General features: G+C 46.2%; 1 protein-coding gene across 1 annotated transcript in view; it reads right to left on the bottom strand.

Annotated features, from left to right (window-relative positions):
• The window catches only part of LOC311130771 (potassium/sodium hyperpolarization-activated cyclic nucleotide-gated channel 2-like), a gene marked incomplete at both ends in the record, with an annotated part of 71,183 nt that extends 44,111 nt beyond the window's left edge, over positions 1 to 27,072 (bottom strand). The window contains 4 exons of the mRNA XM_084163565.1: positions 2,160 to 2,378; positions 15,708 to 15,869; positions 19,603 to 20,026; positions 26,174 to 27,072. Coding sequence (XP_084019691.1) covers positions 2,160 to 2,378; positions 15,708 to 15,869; positions 19,603 to 20,026; positions 26,174 to 27,072 — 1,704 coding nt within the window. The remainder of the gene's footprint in view (positions 1 to 2,159; positions 2,379 to 15,707; positions 15,870 to 19,602; positions 20,027 to 26,173) is intronic.
• Positions 27,073 to 27,553: the final 481 nt, after the last annotated feature.

Genomic DNA, 27,553 nt, shown 5'->3' with positions numbered 1-27,553 from the left:
TGCGCATGGTGATCTTAGGCTTGTGTGCGGCTGCTCGGCCATGGAAACCCATTTCATGAAGCTCCCGAAAACAGTTATTGTGCTGACGTTGCTTCCAGAGGCAGTTTGGATCTCGGTAGTGAGTGTTGCAACCGAGGGCAGACTATTTTTACGCGCTGCAGCACTCGGCGGGCCCGTTCTGTGAGCTTGTGTGGCCTACCACTTCGCTGCTGAGCCGTTGTTGCTCCTAGACATTTCCACTTCACAATAACTGCACTTACAGTTGACCAGGGCAGCTCTAGCAGGGCAGAAATTTGACAAACTGACTTGTTGGAAAGGTGGCATCCTATGACAGTGCCACGTTGAATGTCACTGAGCTCTTCAGTAAGGCCATTCTACTGCCAATGTTTGTCTATGGAGATTGCATGGCTGTGTGCTCGATTTTATACACTTGTCAGCAACGGGTGTGGCTGAAATAGCCGAATCCACTAATTTGAAAGGGTGTCCACATACTTTTGTATATATAGTGTATTATGACTATTCTGTTTCAACACCGCAACCACAGCTAACTTTTTACACTGCGCTGTGTCAATATGACCACACACTGACGCCTGTGTTTACACTATCCTGTACAAAGAAACCCTTTTGTGGGGATCGGAGGCGAGAGTTCAGACTCATTGTGCCATTGTCACTGTGTTATTTACATTTTAGTCATTTTAGCAGACGCTCTTATCCAGAGCGACTTACAGTTAGTGAGTGCATACATGTTTCATACTGGCCCCCGTGGGAATCGAACCCACAACCCTGGCGTTGCAAGCGCCATGCTCTTCCAACTGAGCTACAGGAGGCCCTGTTATCTGATGGCTGTGTCAGTGTGTATCACGGTATACTGTATCTCAGTAGTTGATGATGAATAAAACGCTGGTCTGTTGGCCTGAGGGAGATCTAGATGTGATGAGCTGTCTTAGCTGGACCACGGTAGTCACATCGTTAGTTCAGACATTATGGAGGAAGTGGAGCATGAGAGAGCGCAGTTCCAGGAATAGCGGGGGCCTTCGTGGCTTTGCATGCTCTTCCTGTGATAGGAGACGTGTGCATCTCTTTAGCTAGCGATCTCTCTCCATCTCGGTCACTGAGTAGGGAGTAGTAGGGATTGATGTGTCGTGTCAGGAGCATACTTGTTGTAACAGGTCCTAGCAAAAAGTCCTGAGATAAAAGTAACGGGCATCTCTTTAGCTAGGGAACAGACAGAGTCTACATTAAGTGGCCTAAATGTATGTTTTTAAGAAGTTACATGAAGAGGTACAGTGTAGTTACAGAGTCGGTACAAATTGCTACATAGCACCAACTGTTGTATCTCCATCACTAGGGAGTAAGGAATAAGGAGAGGCACATCTCTATTGAAACTTTGTATTCATTATCTCATGCAGGTGAAATGACCTACATCTGGTGGACTTGTGTATGAATGAAAGTATGCAGTGGATACAGATCATGTAAAATTGGTTCAGGGAAAACCTTTCCTGTGAATTTAGTCTTACTTTTATCTTACTGTACTAGCCTACTTAATGTTATCTGATTGGAGACTTGGTTTATATAATCACTCATTCAAATGCAAATTCATTCTGTTTCAAGCACACAATTTCCCCTCGTCGCTGCCTGATACAGTATTGTGAACCAGAAAACAAGATGATTCGCTCCAAGATAATAAAAGAAAGGCATTGGAGATAGACGGAGGGCCAGAAACTAGAGACAGGATGGAATCATGTCTCAGGTCTTGAAGAGAAGCCAAACAGTCGGAGGTACTGTTCTCCTCTGTTCTCAACATTAGCCAGATGCTGTAATTAGAAAACAAAGCCTGGCAAATTATTGCAGGCCAGTGGGACGTGCTGCTGACAGACTGAATAATACACCGCCAGATCATCCAGTATGCAAGAATCCCATCGAGACACAGCTGCAATGTCCTTATAGAGCAGTGTTCTCCTTCTTAAGAGACGTGACCACATGCTTTGATCTGTGAGGACACTGAGATTGCTGGTAGGGACAGGGATTTTCCTGACTACGTGACTTGATCAGGGAAAACTCTAGGCCGTAGTAATAACCTGTCTACGGCTCTGAGTTTCTCCTGGCCACATGGCTCGGTCCTCATCGACGGCCTGGGATGAGTTGAATGGTGGACTTACCTTCTCCTGGTACTGGCGCCGGGATGAGTCCAGGGACTGGATGAGGGCAGTGGCGTGGCCGATGAACATGGCATAGCAGGTGGCGCCCACAATCATACTGAGCATGGTCAGCCAGATATCAGACATGCTCTCTGGGGCTTGGCGCCCGTAACCGATACACAGCATGTGACTCATGGCCTTGAACAGGGCAAAGGAGTACAGCTCGCTCCATGAGTCGTTCTGTTGGGAGAGAGAGAAAGCAGAGTTTCTGTTACAAAATAGCACATTATATAGAAAGAATAACATTGTATTAAAACCACATTTTCAATATCACTGTACAAAAAAACATGACTATGATCCTAACCTAAAAGTCTACAATAGAAAGCCTTTAAAAAGAGAGAGCGAGCGAGAGCGGGAATATGAGAAAGTTCCTGAAAGAAAGCTGCGATCACTCCTCTGGAGTAGGTAAGGAGTTTGGCTCCATTGTGCTAGCTCGCTGCTTGTTGAAGGCCTAATCACTCCAGCATGGTGTTGTTGGCTCAGGTATAGAAGGCCTCTTCAGACTGGGCTCTAATGAGGAGCCATTACGTCTACCTCCTCCACTCTGCCTTTGATTTGTGTATACAGTGAGACTAGTCATTTTAGAGTCATTATAAACACTGTCTCCTCAGCCCTAAATAGCAACACTGACTGAGAAACGTTGCCTGGCTACAGGTTTACTCATCCAGAGAAATGTCACTGTTCATCTTTTCCTCTGCCATCTACAGTGCTGTTGGGTCAGTGTTAGACTGGCCTGGCTGTATTTTATGACGTTTATTTGGCAGGGACAATGTACAACAAAACATACGTCTCAGAGTATGAGAAGTGATGCGTTGCACCAGCTTTAGCGGACAGCTCCATTTACATCTGCAGTCCCCTGGCAGGGGAACATATACACATGAAAACATTAAGTACAAACATACATTTTAAAAACAGAGATCAGGACATGCTTTACAGAGCTGTCAGCATGCTGTAGAGAGCAGAACCGAACAGAGCAGTTTCCACTATCATTGATGGTCTCCTTCTGGATCGGATTGTATCTGTTGAATTTCTTTGGACTCCATTTTCATTCAATTCAAAATGCTTTAATTGGGAGAGGATTTGGGGTGGAAATAAGGAGAAATGTGTGGGCGGTACCATCAGATTGTTTTGAAATCTGACAGAGAGACGTGGATGGAAGGGAATAATGGAAAGGGGATAGATAGGTACTGTGTGGAATTGCTTGGGGATTATATGAGATCTTGGGAGCACTCAGCAGTCAGCACTGAGGAGGGACTGCCAGTAGAGAGCCAAAGCAGAACCCTCCCTCGCTCTCCCTTTGCTAGGGGCAGCTTTAGCCCCAGACCCCGTCCTGGTCCCAATGCCTTGGGTGTGCGAAAAAGACAGAGCTGCATCTCTCTCTCTCTCTCTCTCTCTGTCTCTGTCCCCCTGGTCTATCAGCATGCTGCCTACAGAGTGTGCCTGCCAGGCAAACAACAGCAGCAACCTGTCACCCTGAGCTCAAAGCTCTGAGCCGGAAATAAGCACACACTCCCATCCAATGGCAGATCAGGACAGAATTAGCAATGAATTATCATGTCTGTGGGCTCAAGACTGAGCTGGAAGCTTGTCTGATGTATACTCTATACCACCAGGCCTGTTTGACTGACGCGTGCAGGTAGCTACAATAACTCTGTCTGAACCAGAAAAACAGTCCAACATGGATGGAAAAAGAGCCAGTGTCGGAGGAATACATTCAGATAAAGTCATGCCTATAAGAAATGTGACAGGGATATGTAGCGAGGTGCTCTGGCTTGGCCCGCTTGCTGTAGCTTATCTGAATTTACAATGTTCACCCAGGCTTTTATACTAACGTCTCTACGCTGCCTCACTGCACCCCGAGTCTGACACACACAGAGCGCCTGTGATCTAAAGACCCAATCCCCAGTGCAGATGACTGAACATCCTCCACAGCACTGACACATCCATTTTCTCTGTCTCGGTAGGACAATACCAGATTTTACCCACCACACTGTGTCTGTGAGTATATATGTGTGCGTGCCTGTGTGTGTGGCACCGCACCATTACTGCTTCCATACCAACAGGGAGTTGACAGAAATGCTGATCTATTACACCGTGCATCCATCCTACAGGTACGGGAGCGCAGATTTGTGATCAAATGAGGAAACATAGTCCCCAATCCCCACAGCAATAATGGCAACAGACAGGCTGGTGTTTACAGGAGCAGGTGAATCATCTCTGTTCTGTGCAAGCTCTGATTCTCACACCGATATGATATAGGCATACACTTTCCACTGAAAATAACTTATTACAATGACAATGGGTGACATGTGGACCCAGCTCATAAGGCATTGGCTCTGAGGGATAGTGTGGAATACACATGACAGCTCCATTGAAGCAGGCTACAACCTAACATTCTCTGCCAAGGACAAGGTGCAAATGCTAGAGACAATCATGGGTCACAAATTCCCCAGTCTAGTGTACAACTGTCACTTAGGATCAAACGCTACACCTTTCACTACATGCACGCCACTGAGCTCTGTTTGTTATTCACAATTCAGCAGCAATACAGAGGATAATCTCTCCCATTCATTGCATTAGTCATTCCCCAGCTAAAGGAACAGGGGCAAAGCCTAATTGTACATAATCCATTTACAGAGAGGAGCGCTCATGCAGTATGGTTTGTGCATGATCTATGATGGCATAATTAGAGATGAATGCAGATTTGTTCCAAGATCCTGGAGGGAGGTACAATGTGGAAGGAGAAGGGGAGGGGGACGTGGTGTGTGTGTACGTGTGTGTATGTGTACGTGCGTGCAGGCTTGTGTGTGTGTGTGTGTGTGTGTGTGTGTGTGTGTGTGTGTGTGTGTGTGTGTGTGTGTGTGTGTGTGTGTGTGTGAGGGTGGGCTTTGTGTCACTGTTGCTCCCTTACTGCTGTGCTGTGCCTCGGAGCTTACGTTTAACCTCTGAGTGGCCTGCCTCCATAGCTGGATAACAGTGAGCAATGAGTAAAAGGCTCTCTTCAGCTACATTTACCATGGCAGATGCCTAAACTGGCACAGCCATCTTTACCAACCCTAAGGGCCATGGGTAGGCATGATAGGAGTGTTGAGATGCTGAGCCACTCTAACTAATTCAGTATTTGAATAAATGGAGGACATCCTTATTAGAAGTTGAAACAAGGGTATTTCCTGTGGCTCTGTGTGGCTCTGTGTGGCTCTGTGTGTGTGTGTGTGTGTGTGTGTGTGTGTGTGTTTGCTGTGTGTGCATACAGTGCCTTCAGAAAGTATTCACACCCCTTTACTTTTTCCATATTTTTTTGTGTTACAAAGTAGAATTAAAATGGATTTTATCGTTTTTGGCCAACGATCTACACAAAATACTCTGTAATGTCAAAGTGGAAGAAAAATCCTAACATTTATTTATAAAAAATATGTAAAATGAAACACTAATATATCTTGATTACATAAGTATTCAACCCCCTGAGACAATATGTTAGAATCACCTTTGGCAGTGATTATGTCACGATCGTCGGGAAGAGAGGAGGACCAAGGCGCAGCGTTGAATGCGAACATATTTATTCAGTGAATACACGATCAAAAACAACAAAACGATAACGTGACAGTCAATGGTCAAACACAAACCAACACGAACAAGAAACCACACCCAATGAATGCCTAACGGCTACCTAAGTATGACTCCCAATCAGAGACAACGAGCTACAGCCGTCTCTGATTGGGAGCCACCCTGGCCAACATAGATATACAAAACCTAGAATACCCAAAGGAAACTCACACCCTGGCTCAACGTACAAGTGTCCCCAGAGCCAGGGCGTGACAGATTACAGGTGTGAGTATTTTGGGTAAGTGTCACGATCGTTTACGGACGAGAAGGACCAAGGCGCAGCGTGATATGCATTCATGTTTATTAACGACTAAACACACGACAAAAACAACAAACGAAACGTGAAGTCCAAGGTAGCACACAAACATACCTCACACGGAACAAGATCCCACAACTAACAGGTGCCAAACGGCTGCCTAAGTATTGTCCCCAATCAGAGACAACGAGCTACAGCTGCCTCTGATTGGGAACCACCCCGGCCAACATAGATCTACACATTCTAGATCTAAAACATAAAAAAAAAAACTAGCAAACCCAACACAGAAGATACACACCCTGACTCAACAAATACAAGTCCTCAGAGTCAGGGCGTGACAGTACCCCCCCCCCCCCCCCCAAAGGTGCGGACTCCGACCGCGCCACATAAACATAACAGGGTAGGGGCCGGGTGGGCATTCCGCCTCGGAGGCGGATCCGGCTCCGGGTGTGACCACCACTTACTCTCCACCTCCCCGTTGCGGCCCTGGTCTGGTCTGGACCTCGGCGCGCTGCTTCCCCTCTCCTTCCTCCCACGAAGTACCAAGCCCTGTCTGGACCCTGGTGTGGGAGACCCCGAACCTGGAGAGGGGCTGACGTCTGGGTCTGGACTGGAACCGCTGACTGGAGCTGGACCCGACGACGGTGGATCGAACTGCTCTGGCTCCGGGGTGGAGCCGCTGACTGGAGCTGGATCAGGCACCGGTGGAGCGGACAGCTCTGGCTCCGGAGTGGAGCCGCTGACCGGAGCTGGACCCCGGTGGAGCGGATTGCTCTGGCTCCGGAGTGGAGCAGCTGACCGGTGCCGGACCAGGCACCGGTGGAACAGGCACGGGCCGTGCCGGACTGGACACACGCACCACTGGCTTGGTGCGGGGAGCAGGAATGGGCCGGACTTGGCTGATGATGCGCACCCCGGGCTTGGTGCGGGGAGCAGGAACGGGCCGGACTGGGCTGACGACGCGCACCACTGGCTTGGTGCGGGGAGCAGGAACGGGCCGTACCGGACTGGCGACGCGCACCACTGGCCTGGTGCGGGGAGCAGGAACGGGCCAGACTGGGCTGACGACGCGCACCACTGACTTGGTGCGAGGGACAGGAACAGGCCGGACCGGGCTGGCGACGCGCACCACTGACTTGGTGCGAGGGACAGGAACAGGCCGGACCGGGCTGGCGACGCGCACCACTGGCTTGATGTGAGGAGCAGGAACGGGCCGAACCGTACTGGGAACACGCGCCACTGGCTTAGTGCGGGAAGCAGGAACGGGCCGGACCGGACTGGCGACACGCACCACTTGATTGGTGCGAGGAGCGGGACTGGGTTCCTTCATTAACCCCCGCTCCTTCTGCTGCCGAACCAGCTCCTCTCGCCGTGCCTCTACACTTTCCTTCTGCTCCCTCTGAACCAATGACCCCCCCTAATCTGGTGGCCTCCTCTGCTAAACAGCGGAACTGCTCTATCGCGGCCTCCTGCTGCCTCGTCGTCCACGGCGTGAGCCCCCCCCTTAGAAATTTTGGGGATTGTCTCTCCCCCGTGATTATGGCCTCCATCCCTCTTGCCAGACTCTCGCTCATCTCCTCCCAAGTCCATCCTCTCTCCTCGTCACGCTGCTTGATCCAGGATTGGTGGGATCTTCTGTCACGATCGTTTAAAGACTGGTCGAACCAAGGCGCAGCGTGATAAGCGTACATGTTTATTAAACAAATAAACACACGACAAAACAACAAACAAACGATACGTGAAGTCTTAAGGTACACACAACAAACCTATACGGAACAAGATCCCACCACTAACAGGTGCCAAACGGCTGCCTAAGTATGGTCCCCAATCAGAGACAACGAGCTGCCTCTGATTGGGAACCACCCCGGCCAACATAGATCTACACATTCTAGATCTAAAACATAGAAAACAAACTAGCAAACCCAACACAGAAGATACACACCCTGACTCAACAAATACAAGTCCTCAGTGTCAGGGCATGACAGTAAATCTCTAAGAGCTTTGCACACCTGGATTGTCCAATATTTACCCTTTTTTATTTGTTTTATTCTTCAAGCCCTGTCAAGTTGGTTGTTGATCATTGCTAGAAAGCCATTTTCAAGTCTTGCCATAGATTTCGAAAATGTTCTACAAACAAAATTCCACTTTGACATTATGGGGTATTGTGTGTAGATCAGTGACACACAGTCTCAATTTAATACATTTTAAATTCAGGCTGTAACACAACAAAATGTGGAAAAAGTAAATGGGTGTGAATACTGTCTGAAGGCACTGTACGTGTGTGTGTGTGTGTGTGTCTGTAAGTGTGTGTATGTATACATGTCATTCATATCAGTAATTGTATTTTCCCTGGCTGCCCTGCATCCTCTAGCCGGATGAGATCTGGATTACTCTATCCCAGGTCTAAGATCATAAAGGACAGATGGATAGTGACATGATCCAGGGCTTTATTGTAATTCCATTTATTTAAGAGCCATACAGGATAAGGTACATGAGATGAAAGCACCTGGCCCTGACTTGGGCTTCATAACAGAGGGGACATTTTCAAATTGATTTAATTTGATCAACCTGCTATAAACTTAAATCTTGGCTTATAGCAGAACAGTATGTATCTAATAACAATTAGGTGGGTGCTTATATTTGTCCTATTTCACACATGTACAAGTGTGTATTATACTCTTGTGTGAATTGGAAATGTGATTTTTGCATATCCCAACTCCCCCTGAGACACCCAATGGCAATCCTGGAGCAATTAGGGTTTATTGCCTTGCTCAACCTTGTCGGCTCGGGGATTCAAACTGATGACCTTTTGGTTACTGGCCCAATGCTCTAACCGCTAGGCTACCTGCCACCCCATATCAGTGGTCAGATCAGGGAGGGTCGGGTTTATTAACATGTTGACTGGCTGTTTGATGGAGGGACCTCCTGGTAATTCTCTCCCACAGGGCCTTAAACCAGTTGGAGGAAAGCCTCTCCCACACCTGATAATCTGGCTCAGTGAATTAGCCCATTGGGGCCATAGAGAAGTGGCTTCCTGTGTGTGTGTGTGTGTTAGGGCTGGGCGGTATACCATATTTTACTATACTGAATACCGGTATTGATGCAAGGACCGGTTTGTGTTTTTACTTTACCTTCTATAACGGTATTTCATGTTTGGTTTGTTAAATGTGATACGCCACTCCGCCGCATGTAATGTCCATTTGTATAGGTTACTTCGCTACTTGATTCGTCTCTCTCCCTGTCACATTCGTTGAGTACAGGATTGGACCAAGGAGCAGCGTGGAATGCATACATGTTTATTCACTAACACACGACAAAACAACAAAAGCAACGTAACATGAAGCTCACAATGGCTACACACAAACAAGCCAAACAAGAGTCAAGATCCCACAACATAGGTAGGCAAAATGGCTACCTAAGTATGAACCCCAATCAGAGACAACGATCTACAGCTGCCTCTGATTGCGAACCACACCCGGCCAACATCGAAATAGAACAACATAGATATTCACAATACATAGATATTCACACCCTGACCAAACCAACTTGCGAACTCTATGTCAGGGCGTGACAGTACCCCCCCCCCCCCCCCCCCCAAAGGTGCGGACTCCGGCCACAAAACCTAACTTAACAGGGGAGGGTCCGGGTGGGCATTTAGCCTCGGTGGCGGCTCTGGCTCCGGGCGTGACGTCCTCTCCCTTTCTGCCTCCCCGTTGCACCCCTGGTCCGGTCTGGACCTCGGCGCGATGCTTCCCCTCTCAATCCTCCCACGATGCACCAAGCCCTGTCTGGACCCTGGTGTGGGAGGCCCCGACCCTGGAGAGGGGTTGACGTCTGATTCTGGAGTGGAGCCGCTGACCGGAGCTGAACTAGACCCCGGTGGAGCGGACTGCTCTGGCTCTGGACTGGAGCAGCTGACCTGGGCTGGACTAGGCACCGGTAGAGCGGACTGCTCTGGCACTGGAGTGGAGCCGCTGACCTGAGCTGAACTGGACACCGGTGGAGCGGCTTGCTCTGGCACTGGAGTAGAGCAGCTGACCGGAGCTGGACTGGGCACCGGTGGAGCGGACTGCTATACCGGACTGGATACACGCACCACTGGTTTGGTGCGGGGAGCAGGTACGGGCCGTACAGGACTGGATACACGCACCACTGGTTTGGTGCGGGGAGCAGGTACGGGGCGTACCGGGCTGGCGACACGCACCACTGGTTTGGTGCGAGAAGCAGGCACGGCCTGTACCGGTCTGTGAAGGCGCACTGGCGGCACAGTGCGTAAAGCCGGCGTATAGCCTGGTGCCTGCACGGACACACTCTCCTCAAAGCGAGTGCGGGAAGTTGGCTCTGCTACACCTGGCTCCGCCAGCCTCTGCTCTCTAAGGCCCGAGCTCTCTGCTGCTGGAGGGTTAACTCCTCTCTCAGCTCCCCCTGTTGCCTGGCCAGCTCCTCTCTCCGTGCATCCACTAATTCCTTCTCCCTTTGGGCCTCCTGCAGCACCTCCTTCTGAAGTGAGAGCTTCTGCTCCCTCTTCTCTAACAGCTCCCGTAATGTGGTGGCCTCCTCTCTCATACTGCTGATCCGCAGGTCTTGGAGGACCTCTACAATAGCGGCCTCCTCCTCCACGGTCAGCCCTTTCACGGCCTCCTGCTGCTTCGTCGACCACCCTGTGTGCCCCCCCAATTTGTTTTTATTGGGGTTGCCTCGGGTCTCCTTCGTCGTTTCGCATTTTGGAGTCGCCGTCTTTTCTCCCTTGCTGCCTCTGTTTGCTCCCAAGGAAGGCGATCCATACCATCCTGGATCTCTTCCCACGTCCATGATCCTTTTCCTTCCAGTATCTCCTCCCATGTCCAGGCTTTTTGCTTTTCCTGGGCACGCTGCTTGGTCCGTTGGTGGTGGGATCTTCTGTCACGTTCGTTGAGTACAGGATTGGACCAAGGTGCAGCGTGGAATGCATACATGTTTATTCACTAAGTTAACACACGACAAAACAACAAAACAACAAAAGCAACGTAACATGAAGCTCACAATGGCTACACACAAACAAGCCAAACAAGAGTCAAGATCCCACAACATAGGTAGGCAAAATGGCTACCTAAGTATGATCCCCAATCAGAGACAACGATCGACAGCTGCCTCTGATTGGGAACCACAGCCGGCCAACATAGAAATAGAACAACATAGATATTCACAATACATAGATATTCACACCCTGACCAAACCAACTAGCGAACTCTATGTCAGGGCGTGACACTCCCTCTCTCACACACCAAGCCCCACCCTGCCCCCTGTGACTCGAGGAGCGCAGTTGTTGTTGCTCGACTATGAGACCACTTGCCGTTCACTCTTCAGTCTGCATGGTCAAGACTGACAACATTGCTGCTTTCCACTTTGCTTCCTAATATAAATCCACAAGCGTTCTATAATTACACTTAGTTTGTGTATCTTACTGTCTGCAAACAGCTAGTTTGTCTTTTCTTAGCAAGTTGTGGCTACAATAAATAATGTTAGCTCCTAATGCTTATCGCTAGTTAGCTAATCAATGTACTGAGTCAGAGCAAATGTAGCTAACTTAAACAGCCTGATACCAGTACTGGTGTAGGCCTAGATTAGCATGTTGTTTGCACAACGGTATCTTCTAAATCAGAGAGAAATAGGCAAAGGATGAATATGTTAGCTATATTACATTTAATGTAGACAAAGATTATAGGGTCCCCTGGGAAACACTGACCAACACTTTGGTTCCCACCCTGTCACAATAACTTCTCCCTGGCTTTTTCATTCGTTGTCATGTCAAACAACACTGTATTCAAAGTGCCCATTATTATAGTCTAACTATAGAATTATAATAATCCTTGTATTTCTCTTATTCCAACAGTTCACCCAAGTGTTTTGATCTAAATCGCAAGTCAAATCGCAATTGCAATAGTTGGTTAAAAACAACACCTCTATGTTTTGCCCATATTGTGCAGCCCTACATGGCAGTGTGGAAATGATCTCAAACGAGTGCAGGAAATGCAGAAATTGATGAAAATGCAGAAAATAAGTTTTGTTTGAAATTTAATTGAACAGTATAAAACCATCAGAATGGAGAATGACCCATTGAAATCACTTAGAATGTATGTGTTGCCACCCTAGGGTCACGCACTACTCATAAAGCAAATTAAAAAACATAAAATACAGTAAAATGCTGTCAAAAATTTGAAAAATATTGTGGCCATATCGTGTGTGTCTCTGTTCTCTGAGCAGCATGGAAGATGCAGAGCGGGATGCAGTGAGTAAGCAGGCAGCCACTCGAAGTGAACAAGTCTCGAGTGGCAGGGAGATGGATCATTTAACGCTGTGTCTCTCATTTGAAGCCATCCGCCTCTAGAGAGATACTGACCTTGATTGCTGGGAGATGCCAGCCTGTGCCCGATCGCCCAGGACGACTGTTCTCAGGGAAATTGGCACGGAGTACACAGCGTAGGGGCCCAACTCAGAGGAACGGAACATCAACAGGACCGAGAGGCATGGGTTCGTGTGTCTGTGTGTGTGTATGTTTGTGCACGTGGTATCCGCTCACTGTGTGTCAGAGTGTGTGTGTGTGTGTGTGTGTGTGTGTGCGTGCATACCTGCGTGTGTGTGGCATACACACGGCACTGCGCCCTAGCTACCATCATGTCAAAACAAGGAGGGAGGGGAGGGGGCCAAACACAATTACTGCAACAGTAAGAGACACTGAGTCAACGTCTGCGCTAGTCATAATGTATCCTGGGCCTGGTTCAGGGACAGTGATGTAGAGCTGGCACGTAGTAGTGGAGCAGTCTACCCAGGCAGGCACAGTCCACCCAGGCCCTGGCCAGTCTGAGGAGAGACGTGGGAGAGATAGAGCCACCCTCCACCATCTCACTGCTCTCTACTGTGGGGTAATGGTGGCGATCTGGTCCTAGAGACCTGGGACACACAGCTCTTTAAGTTCAAATCAAATCAAAGTTTATTGGTAACGTACACATATTTACAGGTGTTACCGCAGGTGCAGCGAAATGCTTCTGTTTCTAGCTTCAACAGTGTAGTAATACCTAACAATAAAAAAAACTATACACACATAATCCATAAAAAATAAGTTATATAGGATGAGCCATGACTAGAATACAGTATATACATATAAAGTGTGTGAAACAGTATGTAAACATGAATAAAGTGACCAAGGACTATGTACATAGGGCAGCAGTCTCTAAGGTGCAGGGTAGAGTACCGGGTGGTAGCCGATTAGAACAGTGACTAAGGTTCAGGACAGGGTACTGGGTGGAGGCCAGCTAGTGGTGACTGTTTAACAGTTTGATTGCCTGGAGCTGTTTTTCAGTGTCTCGGTCCCAGCTTTGATGCACCCGTCTCCACCTTCTAGATGGTAGCTGGATGAACAGGCCGTGGCTCAGGTGGCTGAGGTCCTTGATGATCTTCTTGGCCTTCCTTTGATACCAGTTACTGTAGATGTCCTGGAGGGCAGATAGTGTGATGCATTGGGTTGACCGCACCACCCTCTGGAGAGCCCTGCGGTTGTGGATGGTGCAATTGCCGTACCAGGCAGTGATACAGCCCAACAGGATGCTCTCAATGGTGGATCTGTAGAAGTTCGTGAGTCTTTCTGGGGTCATGCCTGTGTATGGGTGAGCCCCCTGCCTCTCCTGTGCCCTCCTCTGGGGTTGAGGAATAGAGTTCACCTGGAACGGAGGAGCTTTAGCAGACAGGTGGTGTGACTGACTGGGGCTCCTATTCATCTGAGAGAGTAGCAGGCAGCCCCAGAGACACCCCCCAGGTCTTCAGGACCTTTACTACCATGCCATTACCACTAACAGCAATGCCATTAGCACTGTCATGCCATTAGCACTGTCTAACAGCACAGGAGACACATTGATGTTCTACAAGCATAGAGCAACCTGCAACCTGTTGAGTTATTGATATTGCTGTAACACCAAACTGCAATGGATAAAAACACAAATGCTTCTGCACATGCTAATTCCAAGTCCAAGTAAGAAAGTAGAGACATGTCCATGTGAAAACAAATAGTTCAGGCAAGAACTAAAAGAACCAAGCAATGTGTTGAATCCCTGAGTCAGGTGCATCTATGTTGATCCTCAGTCATGCTAGGCCTCAGCCTGTTCAAAACACATTTGTCTGTGAGCGCTCAGCCAGAGAGTCATGGCTTGTGAGGGCTGATGGATTGCTAGCACTATGATATCTGGAGAAAGAGAGAAGGAGAAATTTTAGAAGGAGAAAGAGAGAAAGAGAGACGGGGGTAAAGACATAAAGACAGGTGTGCTGCTGCAATGTGTCCCCTGCCTGTTCACGTCTTGTGTCTTTATTCTCTCTGTACTGTCATCAGCCTCCTCTCTCCGCAGGTGGACACAAGCAATGAATCATCTGTGAGTCCACAGACATCAGAGCAAAGAAAAGGAACGGAGCGCCCGAGAGAATGGCAGGCAGAGGGCCTTTTTATCTTCCTTCCTGACAGCGATAGAGAGAGACGTGCTGAATGAATGGGGCCCGGGCCTGGAACTAGAGAGAGCATGTCGTGACATGTGACAACAAGCCTCCAACAAGCCTCTTGAGTACTACTATAGATGCTTGTTTACAGCAAGTCTGGGTGAGTGTGTCGTTCTTAGCAGGAGCTGGTTAGGAAACACCTATTTGTCCTTGAATGTTTTTGTCTCAGTGAAGACAATAAATTCATTCTAATACTGTCTGTGCCTCGGGATTCTTGCTTTTCCCAGCACTGGTATTTTGGATGAGCATCTACTTCAGACCTCTTTTGAGGTAGGAAATACTCCTTCACGGCAGCACTTCAAATGGTTGATTTTCCGGACCTAGATTACGCCTACTGGACTATGAAGCATGCTCCGTGGAGAATCGCCACTGAAAGTGTTTTTAGTCCAGGAATAGGCTTAATCTGTGTCCGCAACATAGCCTCAGGGCAATTCGTAAGATTTGGTATGTGAATTTGTTCCCCTCCATTTAGTACGACACATTACGTTACGTTAGGTTACATTGTGAATGGAATAGCGGTCGTACAATATCATACGAATTAAAGGACAAATAGTATTATACGTGTTACCTGGTTGTACAAAAGCATACGAATTGGATGAGGTAGGTTATCATACATCTTGAGGGATGTATAGTATTATACATCCTTCTCTGAGACCAAGTTGCTTGTTGCATGGTAACAACAAAGAAGAATTACGGTGAGAATTTACATTAGTGGATAACTAACAACAAAGGTCCGGATAATTTATGTAAAAGGTTAGGGGAACTAAAACGACAAAGGTTAGGAAAATGTACATAAAAAAAGGTTGGTGAATTGGGTTAAGGTTAGAATATGGATTAGGGGAAGGGTTAGCTAAAATGCAACAGTTGTCCCTGACGCCTCTCGAACACGCAACTTTTGGATTGCTAGACGGTCACGGTATACGCCCACCCATCCTCACCGACCAACTTCCCTCCTATCGTTTCTGTCTTAAGTAACCATACCAAACGTAACATATCAGACTTATTGGAGGTGCAAATATTTATGTAAAATACCAAACGTCTGTCCAGTGAGTCCAGTCTGGTGTCCAGGAATTGGCCCCTAGAGTACCAAATGGATCTAGACTCTAGAGTGTGTATTAAGCAGCACTTACCACCATCTTGTTGAGGGAGACCCAGCAGTCCTGGGGGAAGTCCTGCAGCATTGGAACCAGGAACTGCAAACAGCCATCCCAGTGACACAGCAGCAGCATCATACCAATCAGGTTGAAGATACGCATCACTGCACTAGCCAGGTCATAGGTCATATGGAAGATCTGTCACGAGAGGGTCAGAGAGAGAGGACAGTCAGTGGTGTGTTACACACCTCATTCATTCACCATTTCACATGGATTAAGCCTATGTTAACATAGCCAATGAACACATGATAAAAAAAAGATAGAAACAGACTCCATTATTTGCATTATCTGGTTACAACAGGATTTAGACAGGATTTGGATTCATGATTGGATTAGTTATTGTAATTCAGTAAGTAAGTTTACCGGTACCAATGATGCACAGTTGCTTTTCTGTACACACAGCAGTTACACTTTCATTAGTTTGCCTTGAGAAATGAAGCACATCAAATGACTTCAGTGATGACGGCACTAATTTCCTGCACTCATCAGGCACTAGTAGCTTTGATGAGATGAACATGATCAAGAGAGATAAGCGTGGAATGTAAAGATTAGAGCTCCATCGGAGTGTGAGCCAGGTGATTCAGGCACCTCACAAGACCTCACACAAGCCCATGGGGTTTAAAGCTTAACCGAATGCAAAATGAAAAGCAGCTCTGAAAGACAACACAAGGTCGGAGTGCCTCCTTTCGTTGTTTGTAAAAGTGACTGTATTGGAATATCTGTGGTGAAAAAGGCCAAACAAGCATCCTTCTGCATGACCTCTTTCTAGCTTTGTCTCAAAAGCCCTACAATTAAAAACAAAATCCCTGTATTACTGAGTTTGGGTGCTATGTGGGTTCTTTTCACGGGGCTTGCACAGCTGTTTCTGAATCAATTTACCTGCAGCCCACACACACACCTAAATAAATGAGGTGGCTTGTCGTACACCATTAAGGTCAGAGGGCTCAGATTGGTGCGTTTAGCGTATTGCTTTGCCCTCGCAGGCAGTCGCTCGCCATCTCCCAACTCCCCCTCCATGCTTCTGCTATCAGACTCACTGCCCGCAAGCAACAGGAGGAGGAGGAGGAGGAGGAGGAGGGGAAAACACTTGGAGGCCTTGCATTTTGATTAGGATCCAATCGTGGGCTAAAACGAAGTCTTCAGCTAAATAGCAGAACTATGACATGTAACATGTGGCACTGTCAGTTGGCTGGATGGGCCAAGGCACATACAGTGAGGGAAAAAAGTATTTGATCCCCTGCTGATTTTGTACGTTTGCCCACTGACAAAGAAATTATCAGTCTATAATTTTAATAGTAGGTTTATTTGAACAGTGAGAGACAGAATAACAACAAAAAAATCCAGAAAAATGCATGTCAAAAATGTTATCAATTGATTTGCATTTTAATGAGGGAAATAAGTATTTGACCCCTCTGCAAAACATGATTTAGTACTTGGTGGCAAAACCCTTGTTGGGTCAGACGTTTCTTGTAGTTGGCCACCAGGTTTGCACACATCTCAGGAGGGATTTTGTCCCACTCCTCTTTGCAGATCTTCTCCAAGTCATTAAGGTTTCGAGGCTGACGTTTGGCAACTCGAACCTTCAGCTCCCTCCACAGATGTTCTATGGGATTAAGGTCTGGAGACTGGCTAGGCCACTCCAGGACCTTAATGTGCTTCTTCTAGAGCCACTCCTTTGTTGGTCCATTTTGATCTCATCTGACAACAACACTTTCACCCAGTTCTCCTCTGAATCATTCAGATGTTGATTGGCAAACTTCAGATGGGCATGTATATGTGCTTTCTTGAGCAGGGGGACCTTGCGGGTGCTGCAGGATTTCAGTACTTCACGGCGTAATGTGTTACCAATTGTTTTCTTGGTGACTATGGTCCCAGCTGCCTTGAGATCATTGACAAGATCCTCCCGTGTAGTTCTGGGCTGATTCCTCACCGTTCTCATGATCATTGCAACTCCACGAGGTGAGATCTTGCATGGAGCCCCAAGCTGAGGGAGATTGACAGTTATTTTGTGTTTCTTCCATTTGCGAATAATCGCGCCAACTGTTGTCACCTTCTCACCAAGCTGATTGGTGATGGTCTTGTAGCCCATTCCAGCCTTGTGTAGGTCTACAATCTTGTCCCTGACATCCTTGGAGAGCTCTTTGGTCTTGGCCATGGTGGAGAGTTTGGAATCTGATTGATTGATTGCTTCTGTGGACAGGTGTCTTTTATACAGGTAACAAGCTGAGATTAGGAGCACTCCCTTTAAGAGTGTGCTCCTAATCTCAGCTCGTTACCTGTATAAAAGACACCTGGGAGCCAGAAATCTTTCTGATTGAGAGGGGGTCAAATACTTATTTCCCTCATTAAAATGCAAATCAATTTATAAAATTTTTGACATGCATTTTTCTGGATTTTTGTTGTTGTTATTCTGTCTCTCACTGTTCAAATAAACCTACCATTAAAATTATAGACTGATCATTTCTTTGTCAGTGGGCAAACGTACAAAATCAGCAGGGGATCAAATACTTTTTTCCCTCACTGTAGCTTAGACGTGACAAGAACCTTATGGCCTGTAGCCCATTACCCAAATAAAAAAACACAGGAGAAAGCATTACCCAATCCACTAACACATTACACAACAGTTCCGCAGCCATTAATATGGAAATATTGTATAAATGAAATTTAAAAAATGTAACGCTAATTCATTTCCAATTAAATCAATGTAATAGTTTAAGGATTCTGATGAAATCATAATGCTCTAGATGGGAATCCGAAATGACAGCATGCTAAGTGAAAGTCCTCCTGAACCCACAACACAATCCTAAAGTACCTAATGTACTGTTGCCTGTCTGCCTAGCCAGCCCAGCTCATGAAAAAGGTGAGGTGAGCATCTGCCCTGTGCAGAGCAGAGCTGAGCAGTGGGTGAGAGGCACTCGGTTAAGTAAGGGGTTGATTCAATAATTAGGGGTTGTGTCTGGCTGAAATTACCACTCTGTAATCAAGAAAATAATTGTCCCATTAACTAGAGTACAGAACACATACAACTGAGTCATCAGACTTGGGTCAGCTCAGGGCCTCTTCTGGAATATCTTAGCGGGCACAGAAGGGGCATATATGTATGTATAGCCAGCACAGCTTTACACATCCAGTCACATCAGGGTAAAACGGACCACTGTGACTGGCTGCACTCCACAGCCAAATGCTGCGATGATGAGGCCAACACAGTCACTGAGAAAGCAAAGCTGTGAATCTCAGCATCCTGCTGATGTATATCAGTACAGATACAGAGAGGCAACAGTGTTGAAGGCCTGTGATAGTGTGAGACTAGCCTATTATTGGAAGAACACTACCCTGAAATAGGTTGGGCTGATGATGTTCAATCTGACTCCCTTCTGTACTTGTCCTGATTTTACAAACTAAAAGAGCTTATTCTTTCTACTCCTGCCTTAACATTGTATTATAGGGGGATTGCGGCCTATGCCTTGTCCATCCTACCCCCTCTTTCCATTGGTCGATGCAAGTACTTCACCCATAGTGTGCAGCCTCTCATTGTAAATTCTAGAAACACATTGCCAATCCCATCTCCTCCTGCCATTGGTCAAAGTTAGACTCTGCCGAGTCCTCAACAACCGGATACTCCGGTTTTAAGGGGAAATGGAAAGAGAGCCTGTGACACGACATCCGCTTTTGGACGTTAACAAAGCGACACTCCATCTTAACTCCTCCTCCACATTTACTGGATTAGTTGAACAGTGCAGAAGAGAACCTCCCCAGACAGTTTTTTTTTTTCTTCTCCTCAAGACCAGTATGTAGGAGATCTAGTTTCAGGCGTTTATTTTACGCCTGCTATGATAGGTTAGGTCAAAGTAAGTTCTAGAGCCCAGCTTACCTCTTCCCATTGGTGGATGTAACGGATGAGCCTGGACAGCCTGAGCAGCCTCAGCAGACTGAGGATCTTGGTAAAGCGTAGGATCCTCAGGGCTCTGGCCGTCTTATACAACTCGGAGTCGATCCCCTTCTCAACGATCAAGAAGATATAATCCACAGGGATGGAGGAGACAAAGTCCACCATGAACCAGGTCTTTAGGTACGTCCTCTTGATCTTCTTGGGGTCCAGGATGATCTCGGTGTTGTCCTCAAATACGATGCCTGTGCGGAAGTTGAGGACCAGGTCCATGAGGAAGAAGGTGTCAGAGACCACGTTGAAGATGATCCAGGGCGCGGTGGTCTCGTCCTTGAAGAAGGTGATCCCCACGGGGATGATGATGAGGTTGCCCACCATGAACATCAGCATGGTGAAGTCCCAGTAGAACCTAGAGGGCAGGAGAAGGTGGTTAGGGGACTGAGAGACAGTTAGAGTGGAAGAACTCAGGACACCTGAACTTCAACTGCTGTTCAATCGAGTAGAGGCTTAACTAAATTAACAACAAAGATGGAATGTATTATGACATTTTATTAAATCGTTTGGGGAATGGCCTTGTCTCCGAGGGAAAATCCTTGGAGCCAGATGATGTGATGACAGGTAGCCCCTATGCGGGACCACCCCCAAGGAGTTCCAATGACAGGCCTTAAGGTTATTATAGCTGGTGGTAGTGGGGAGGTGGATGGTTGTCGAAAACGGTTGCTCAAAAACAGCAAGTGAGAGAACGAGGGTAAATTGACATATAAACAGATCCCAAGATTTACGCCTATTGGTTGAGAGTGAGGAAGGTGATAATTGCCAGAGTGAGCCCATAGGTTAAACAGCAAGCGTGAGGAAGGAGCATTATTGTGCCGTGCTTATAGGCTATAAGGTAAAAAGGTGACATTCCACACATAGCTAACAGGAAAGAGGAGAAGAAACAAGATGCTATGCTGATGATGATACGTTTGTATTCATTCCCACTGTGCCCGTAGAATAGGAAACAAAGTGAATTATGATATGCTTACTGGATGAAGTTAAGCGAGCATTCAGACCAGCCTTCCTGATTGAACTTTCCTAAACTACATGTGTGGTTCAGGTATAAACAGTTGATGAGGTGCTTTGGACAATGCCATTGACTTCCACAATGGCATTCTTCATTAACTGTTAAATAATGTTTAAAACAATCAGGGAAACGTAAGATTATACCGAATATCCACCTTCCCACTCTAAACTGGTTATCACAAATCATACAAATATATTTACATTTTAGTCATTTCGCAGACGCTCTTATCCAGAGCGACTTACAGTTAGCGAGTGGATACATTTTTCATACTGGTCCCCCGTGGGAATCGAACCCACAACCCTGGCGTTGCAAGCGCCATGCTCTACAAACTGAGCTACACGGGACTATTTAATTCATATATCAGAATCATCTGTTGGCTTCTATTGTAGGAGTGATGATGTGGAATGAATTGGCAAGACAATCATGCATTCAAAAAGTTGACCAATTGACAGGGGCTATTACTTATTGTAACTAGGGTATATCATGATGAGTACTAGTTCAAGTAGAAACTGTAGTATCACTGTTTTCATTATGAGCAAATGTTCTCCCTTGCTATTTGCTGTGCATATCACATGCAAGTAGTTTGGAATGGCCAGGAAAGTTGCAATTCATTATCACTATACTTACGAGACGATAAGATACTGTATGTATTGCAATTCTCACGATTCCCACCATTCTCACTAATCACGATTCTATATGTAATGCGATTCGATACTGCAATTTGATGTTCCAAACAAATTCTCACTATATGTCTGCTGCACAGAGACAAGAGAGAGCATGAGAAAATGAGTTTTGATCAGTCAGGGAAATAAAAGTGCTGAAAATGAATTGGCTCCCTATTTAAAAAGATGGAGAATAAGCTATGAAGGGAAAATACTGGTGTGTGGGTGCAGGTACCGCCAACTAGCGCTAGCTGACGCTACCTACAGTAGCAAAAAAAAAAAACTTGGAGACAAATATCAATATAGAATCATCCAACAATAATATCACGATATGTAACTTTATGGATTTTTCCCCCTATCACTAAAAGTCACTAATGTTGCTTTATCCATCTGACAAGTACCCTCTCTACTTACTGTAGCCTGCTCTCTACTGTCCACATCTTACAACACCCTCTGTCAGACAGTGGCACACTGACAATAACACACACGCGCACACACACACACACACACACACACACACACACACACGGCTGGTGGCATGGCCTACCGTGAAACAGTTAATAATCAATAGTCATATCACCGCATCTTGTCAAAAATCAAGTCCATCCTCCTGCTCATGCATGACAAGGTCATGTCAAGGACAGGAGGGGAGGCGATATGGAGGAGGGGGTAATATGAGGGTATAGCTGGATGGTGAATTGATTCTATATCCTTGCTACAAGGACAACGGGTGGCAGAAGTGAAACCTGAATAGTAGGCCTATCAGTATATTTGAATTATTGTGACAGCTAGGTTATGCAAGATAGTCACAATTTTACATATTACATTTGACAATAACGTGTGATGTAAGAGATGGATTAATATTGAAGAGCTCATCTGAAAATACATATTGAATGTTGCACCTAGTGTAATATCAGTGGCTATCAATACTGCTGTCTAATCAACCCAAGGTAAAGGGATTCAATGCTTGGGAAGAGAGTAACTGATAGGCGTGACGCTGAGTCATGACTTGACTGACTGATCCTGCCCGATCGGAAACGAACATCGATGACTCGACTGTGTGAGCGATGAGATCATCCTTCTAAGGAGAAGTTGCTACAGTAGGCTACATAACAAAAATGCACTAAATGTTGCCCGTGAAGTTTGCAAATTGCTCAAACATACTGTATCAGAGAAGTTATCGGTTATGAAGTCGGCCTACTTTACAAAATCGCTCTCGGTCTAAACGCACATTATGTGACAGTATGCTGTCATGTTGACAGTTTTAACTGTCAATGGCAAATGAATAACGTCATAAACAGGCCACAATCAAACTCAATCATATGGCTATAGACTACTGTCAAATGTGTGTAGCCTACCGTATAAAAGCACAACTATCAAATTTGCAATAAAGACTTTCTGAAGGTCATGACATGGGAGCTGTCCATTGTGCTGAACCCGATATTCGCAGTCGCAATTACAGTTCTGCGAAAGCACCTTTGGCTATAAAGTTGTGCCCTATTAGGAAAGTGTCTCAGCTTAAGTCAAGCTTACAAAAAAAGGCAAACTCACCCCAGATCTGTCAGTTTCATAGCAGTTTAATCAATGCTGCCTGCAATATTAGAGTAAAACCCTTTTTTCTCCACATTTTCTCACCAATGACCTCATCAGAATGCATCCTAAATAAACTATATGGACACCTCTTCAAATTAGTGGATTCTGCTATTTCAGCCACACCCGTTGATGACAGGTGTATAAAATCAAACACAAAACCATGCAATCTCCATAGACATACATTGGCAGTAGAGTGGCCTTACTGAAGAGCTCAGTGACTTTCAATTACATTTTACATTTTAGTCATTTAGCAGACGCTCTTATCCAGAGCGACTTACAGTTAGTGAGTGCATACATTATTTTTTATTTATTTTCATACTGGCCCCCCGTGGGAATCAAACCCACAACCCTGGCATTGCAAACACCATGCTCTACTAGCTGAGCTACATCCCTGCCGGCCATTCCCTCCCCTACCCTGGACGACGCTGGGCCAATGGTGCGCCGCCCCATGGCAATGGGGCACCGTCATAGGATGCCACCTTTCCAACAAGTCAGTTAAGTTTCTGCCCTGCTAGAGCTGCCCCGGTCAACTGTATGTGCTGTTATTGTGAAGTGGAAACGTCTAGGAGCAACAACGGCTCAGCCGCAAAGTGGTAGGCCACACAAGCTCACAGAATGGGACTGCCGAGTGTTGAAGAACGTAGCGCGTAAAAAACGTCTGTCCTCGGTTGCAACGCTCACTACCGAGTTCCAAACTGCCTCTGTTTGTCGGGAACTTCATGAAATGGGTTTCCATGACCGAGCAGCCACACACAAGCCTAAGATCACCATGTGCAATGCCAAGCGTCGACTGGAGTGGTGTAAAGCTCGCCGCCATTGGACTCTGGAGCAGTGGAAACACGTTCTCTGGAGTGATGAATCACACTTCACCATCTGGGTTTGGCGGATGCCAGGAGAACGCTACCTGCCCCCAATGCATAGTGCCAACTGTAAAGTTTGGTGAAGGAGGAATAATGGTCTGGGGCTGTTTTTCATGGTTCGGGCTAGGCCCCTTAGTTCCAGTGAAGGGAAATCTTAATGCTATAACATTCTAGACGATTCTGTACTTCCAACTTTGTGGCAACAGTTTGGGGAAGGCCCTTTCCTGTTTGAGCATGACAATACCCCCGTGCCCAAAGTGAGGTCCATACAAGAAATGGTTTGTCAAGATCGGTGTGGAAGAACTTGACTGGCCTGCACAGAGCCCTGACCTCAACCCCATCGAACACCTTTGGGATGAATTGGAACGCCGATTGCGAGCCAGGCCTAATCGCCTAACATCAGTGCCCGATCTCACTAATGCTTGTGGCTGAATGGAAGCTAGTCCCTGCAGCAATATTCCAACATCTAGTGGAAAGCCTTCCCAGAAGAGTGGAGGCTGTTAAAGCAGCAAAGGGGGAACCAACTCCATTTTAATGCCCATGATTTTGGAATGAGATGTTCGATGAACAGGTGTCCATATACTTTTGGTCATGTCGTTTATCTCACCCTATGTGAATCTAAGCTGAAAACTGACGGCTACCTAACAAACATACATAACAGTACTACTTTACATTTGTGTTACTGAGTAAGAGGTCAGTGTAAGTCCCTGTGTATTTCTCTAAAAGATAAGGTCATGTTTAGGAAAGAGGGAGCAAGGGCATGTGGTGCTGCTTAATAGCACAATTCATCACTCACCTTAAAAACCACTCCAACCTTAACCTTAGAAGAGATGACGCCTTAACTCTTTCTTGACATCAACACCTGCAATTGACTTAATAAAAAATCGTGGAGCCTCTTATAATTACACGTGCGCATAATGGCATTGATTATCAGTTGGCTTAAAATAGCTGTCACCATACCAGGGAGAGTCCGTCTTAAACCGAAGCGTCTGATTTCGGGGGAAAGCCTAAACATTTATGGGAATCTATTGTAGAGCGATCTGTGAAAATGGGAGGAGAATCGTGAAGGATAGGGACAAAGCAGGTGCAGTGAGATAGCTCAAGCTGATTATGCATTCATGAAACAAATTGTTCCGATTTTAATTATAGAGAATTAAATTAACACTGACACCTACCCGTAACGAAATCCAAAAGATCAAACTAGATTGGTGCGTTTAGTATTTTCAATATGACATCTAATATTAATATATTTGCATGCAATAACATCCTGTCAAGAGTCATGCATGCATGGTTCCGTTCATGTAACATTCATATTTTATGAATATGCAATGACAAAATAAATATGAAGCATGTATGACCAAGTTATGTGACAAGACAATATCAGATGTCTGTGTATGATGCTGTAATCCAGGGATGGGCAACTGGCGGCCCACAGGCCCCCCTTTGAAGGCCCTCGGATCAATAACCCCCCCCCCCCAAAAAAAAAAAAAAATATATATATATATATATATATATATATATATATATTGTTTTTAGGAACTCAGTCAGGGTCTCAATTTACTGTTGCGAGTTAGAATAGTAGACTACACAAGGTGCAATTTCGAAATGTGGCTGTGCATCAGCAGTTTTACAGTCAGTCAATTAGCCCATGTCAACTAAAAAATGTTTTGTAAGTTAGTTTAGCCGCCAGCTATCTAAACTTGTTATCATCATCGAATTAATGGCGGGGCCCCCATTGATTTTGTTAGTCTCACTCAGATATCATATTAAAAACTGCAAACATTTCTCATGATGAGTTCAGATTTTTTGTGGCCCCCACCCCCATCAAAATTGCCCATACCTGCTTGTAATCATAATATTTTATAAGGGAATCTGAGAAAAACGCGTTATAATAGGCTACCATTAAGTGATTAATAAAAAGCGCATAAAGCATTGCATAAAGGTGATAACATGCGACACATTTTATCAACTGCGTGGGTGTTTTAGATTTATTTCATGTGGTATATGTTTGCCAAGTAACTTCACCACCAACAAGGCCTTTTTGGAAAGCTGTTTTACGCACGAGGCCTCAATGTAAATCGCGAGACATAAATAGGCCTTTCCTTTTAAACTACTGAGGTTTCACCAACGCAACACTCATCCCTAAGTCAAATATTTTCCATGGAATAAGTATTTTGACCCCAATCTATCAAAACTGCGCAATGATGAAGAGAATGTGCAAAATACATTTTCAGCTTTTAGATTATGTGTTGTTCTCCCAATATATGTTAATTTATATTCAAGTTATGTATTGGTTAAATTATTGTTATTGTTCAGCCCATAGCTCACATGACCAATTTGCGCCCACCTCAAAGAGTGCCACTTGATTTAACCCATACCTGAAATCGCTGTATGGATGAATAATCCAATTACCGGCCGATTGGACGCGCGCTTGTTCCTTTTCCACCGCTTTTTGGCTCCCAAACATACGCAGGGAAAATTTATTAACTCCAGGCTGAAGTATGGAACTAAATTGGCGCTGCATATAAGTCCGATTGTCCTGTGGTTCCCCATCATCTGGCACAATCTGGGGTCCATCCTCAGATTTAAAAAATGAGAGAGAATTCCTGTGCTGTTGGTTCTGCACAGAGGACGATGCTTTCCTACTAGGGGCATTTGAGAAGGAAACTCTGGAGTCCTTTTTCTCAGTGCCAGTAGTTGTGGCCCCGGCCACCTCGGCCCCTTGCCGCTGTGCTAAGGACCCGGCTGAGGTGATCGAACCGTCCATGCTGGCGACTCTGGAATTACATCTAGTTGGCCTTTTCCCGTTGTCCGCTGCAACTATTCCACCTGTCTGTTTCTCCTGCCTAGAGACGATGGAAGACAGGCTCCCTGAAATGTTGGGGTCCCTTCTGCAATCTCCGTTGTTGTTGCATATCATACCGGTAGTGCCTTCACCTGTCAAACAAGTAGCCAACCCGGTTACCGCTGCTCCTGTGGCTGAGTCCCCTCCAGCCCTGTGGTATGAGTCGCCACGGCCAGCAGCATCTCCCTGGCATGACAGAGCACAGCTTGTGGCGCCTGTAGGAGCACAAGGTGCGGACTCTTCGCCTTTCATGAGCCACAGCTCATTGTTGATGGAGTTCTTGCGCGCTGTTGACGCTGCTCCCCCTCCTGGCGTAAATTGCTTCATCTTCAAACTTAGACCGTTCATATTGCCTCCGCCACCAACAGAGCCGGCTCCGCACAATAGCGGCTGGAATTTGGACTCCTCTTCTCCGCCCTCCGCGTCGTCCATGACAGCGGGCAGAATGGAGTGCGCGCCTTCGGAACCTTTGCTTGGCGACGACGGGTTCAAAAGCAGACCCAGCCTATTGTATCCAGTGGAAACCACTTTAGGATACAGCACCAGTGGCGTTGCTATGGCTGCAATCTGGCTATTCGTTTCATGTCACATGGAAACAGAGGGCCGTTCTATTACCTATAACCTCAGAGCCCTCCTCTTGCTCATCATGAATGACATCCAAGGGAAGGTTCCAATGTGAGATGACAGCATGTTGAACCAAAGAAAGGAAGGATGAAAAAAAGATTCATGAAGTCATACAAATGTGAAATATTCTATACATTTCAATCTGTTTTGAATATTGTATTCTGAACACAAATAGTTTGTGAAACACATTCAAATGCAATAGTAGCCTTGAAAGGTCAATGGATCAACACATTGGAAAAACAACTATATTTTATGCACAGCATGCATGTGTAATGACCAAATAATACTG

The sequence above is a fragment of the Coregonus lavaretus genome (genome assembly GCF_964263955.1).
Source record: "Coregonus lavaretus genome assembly, chromosome: 6".
Taxonomy (NCBI): domain Eukaryota; kingdom Metazoa; phylum Chordata; class Actinopteri; order Salmoniformes; family Salmonidae; genus Coregonus; species Coregonus lavaretus.
This window is presented reverse-complemented; position numbering and strand designations above follow the sequence as displayed.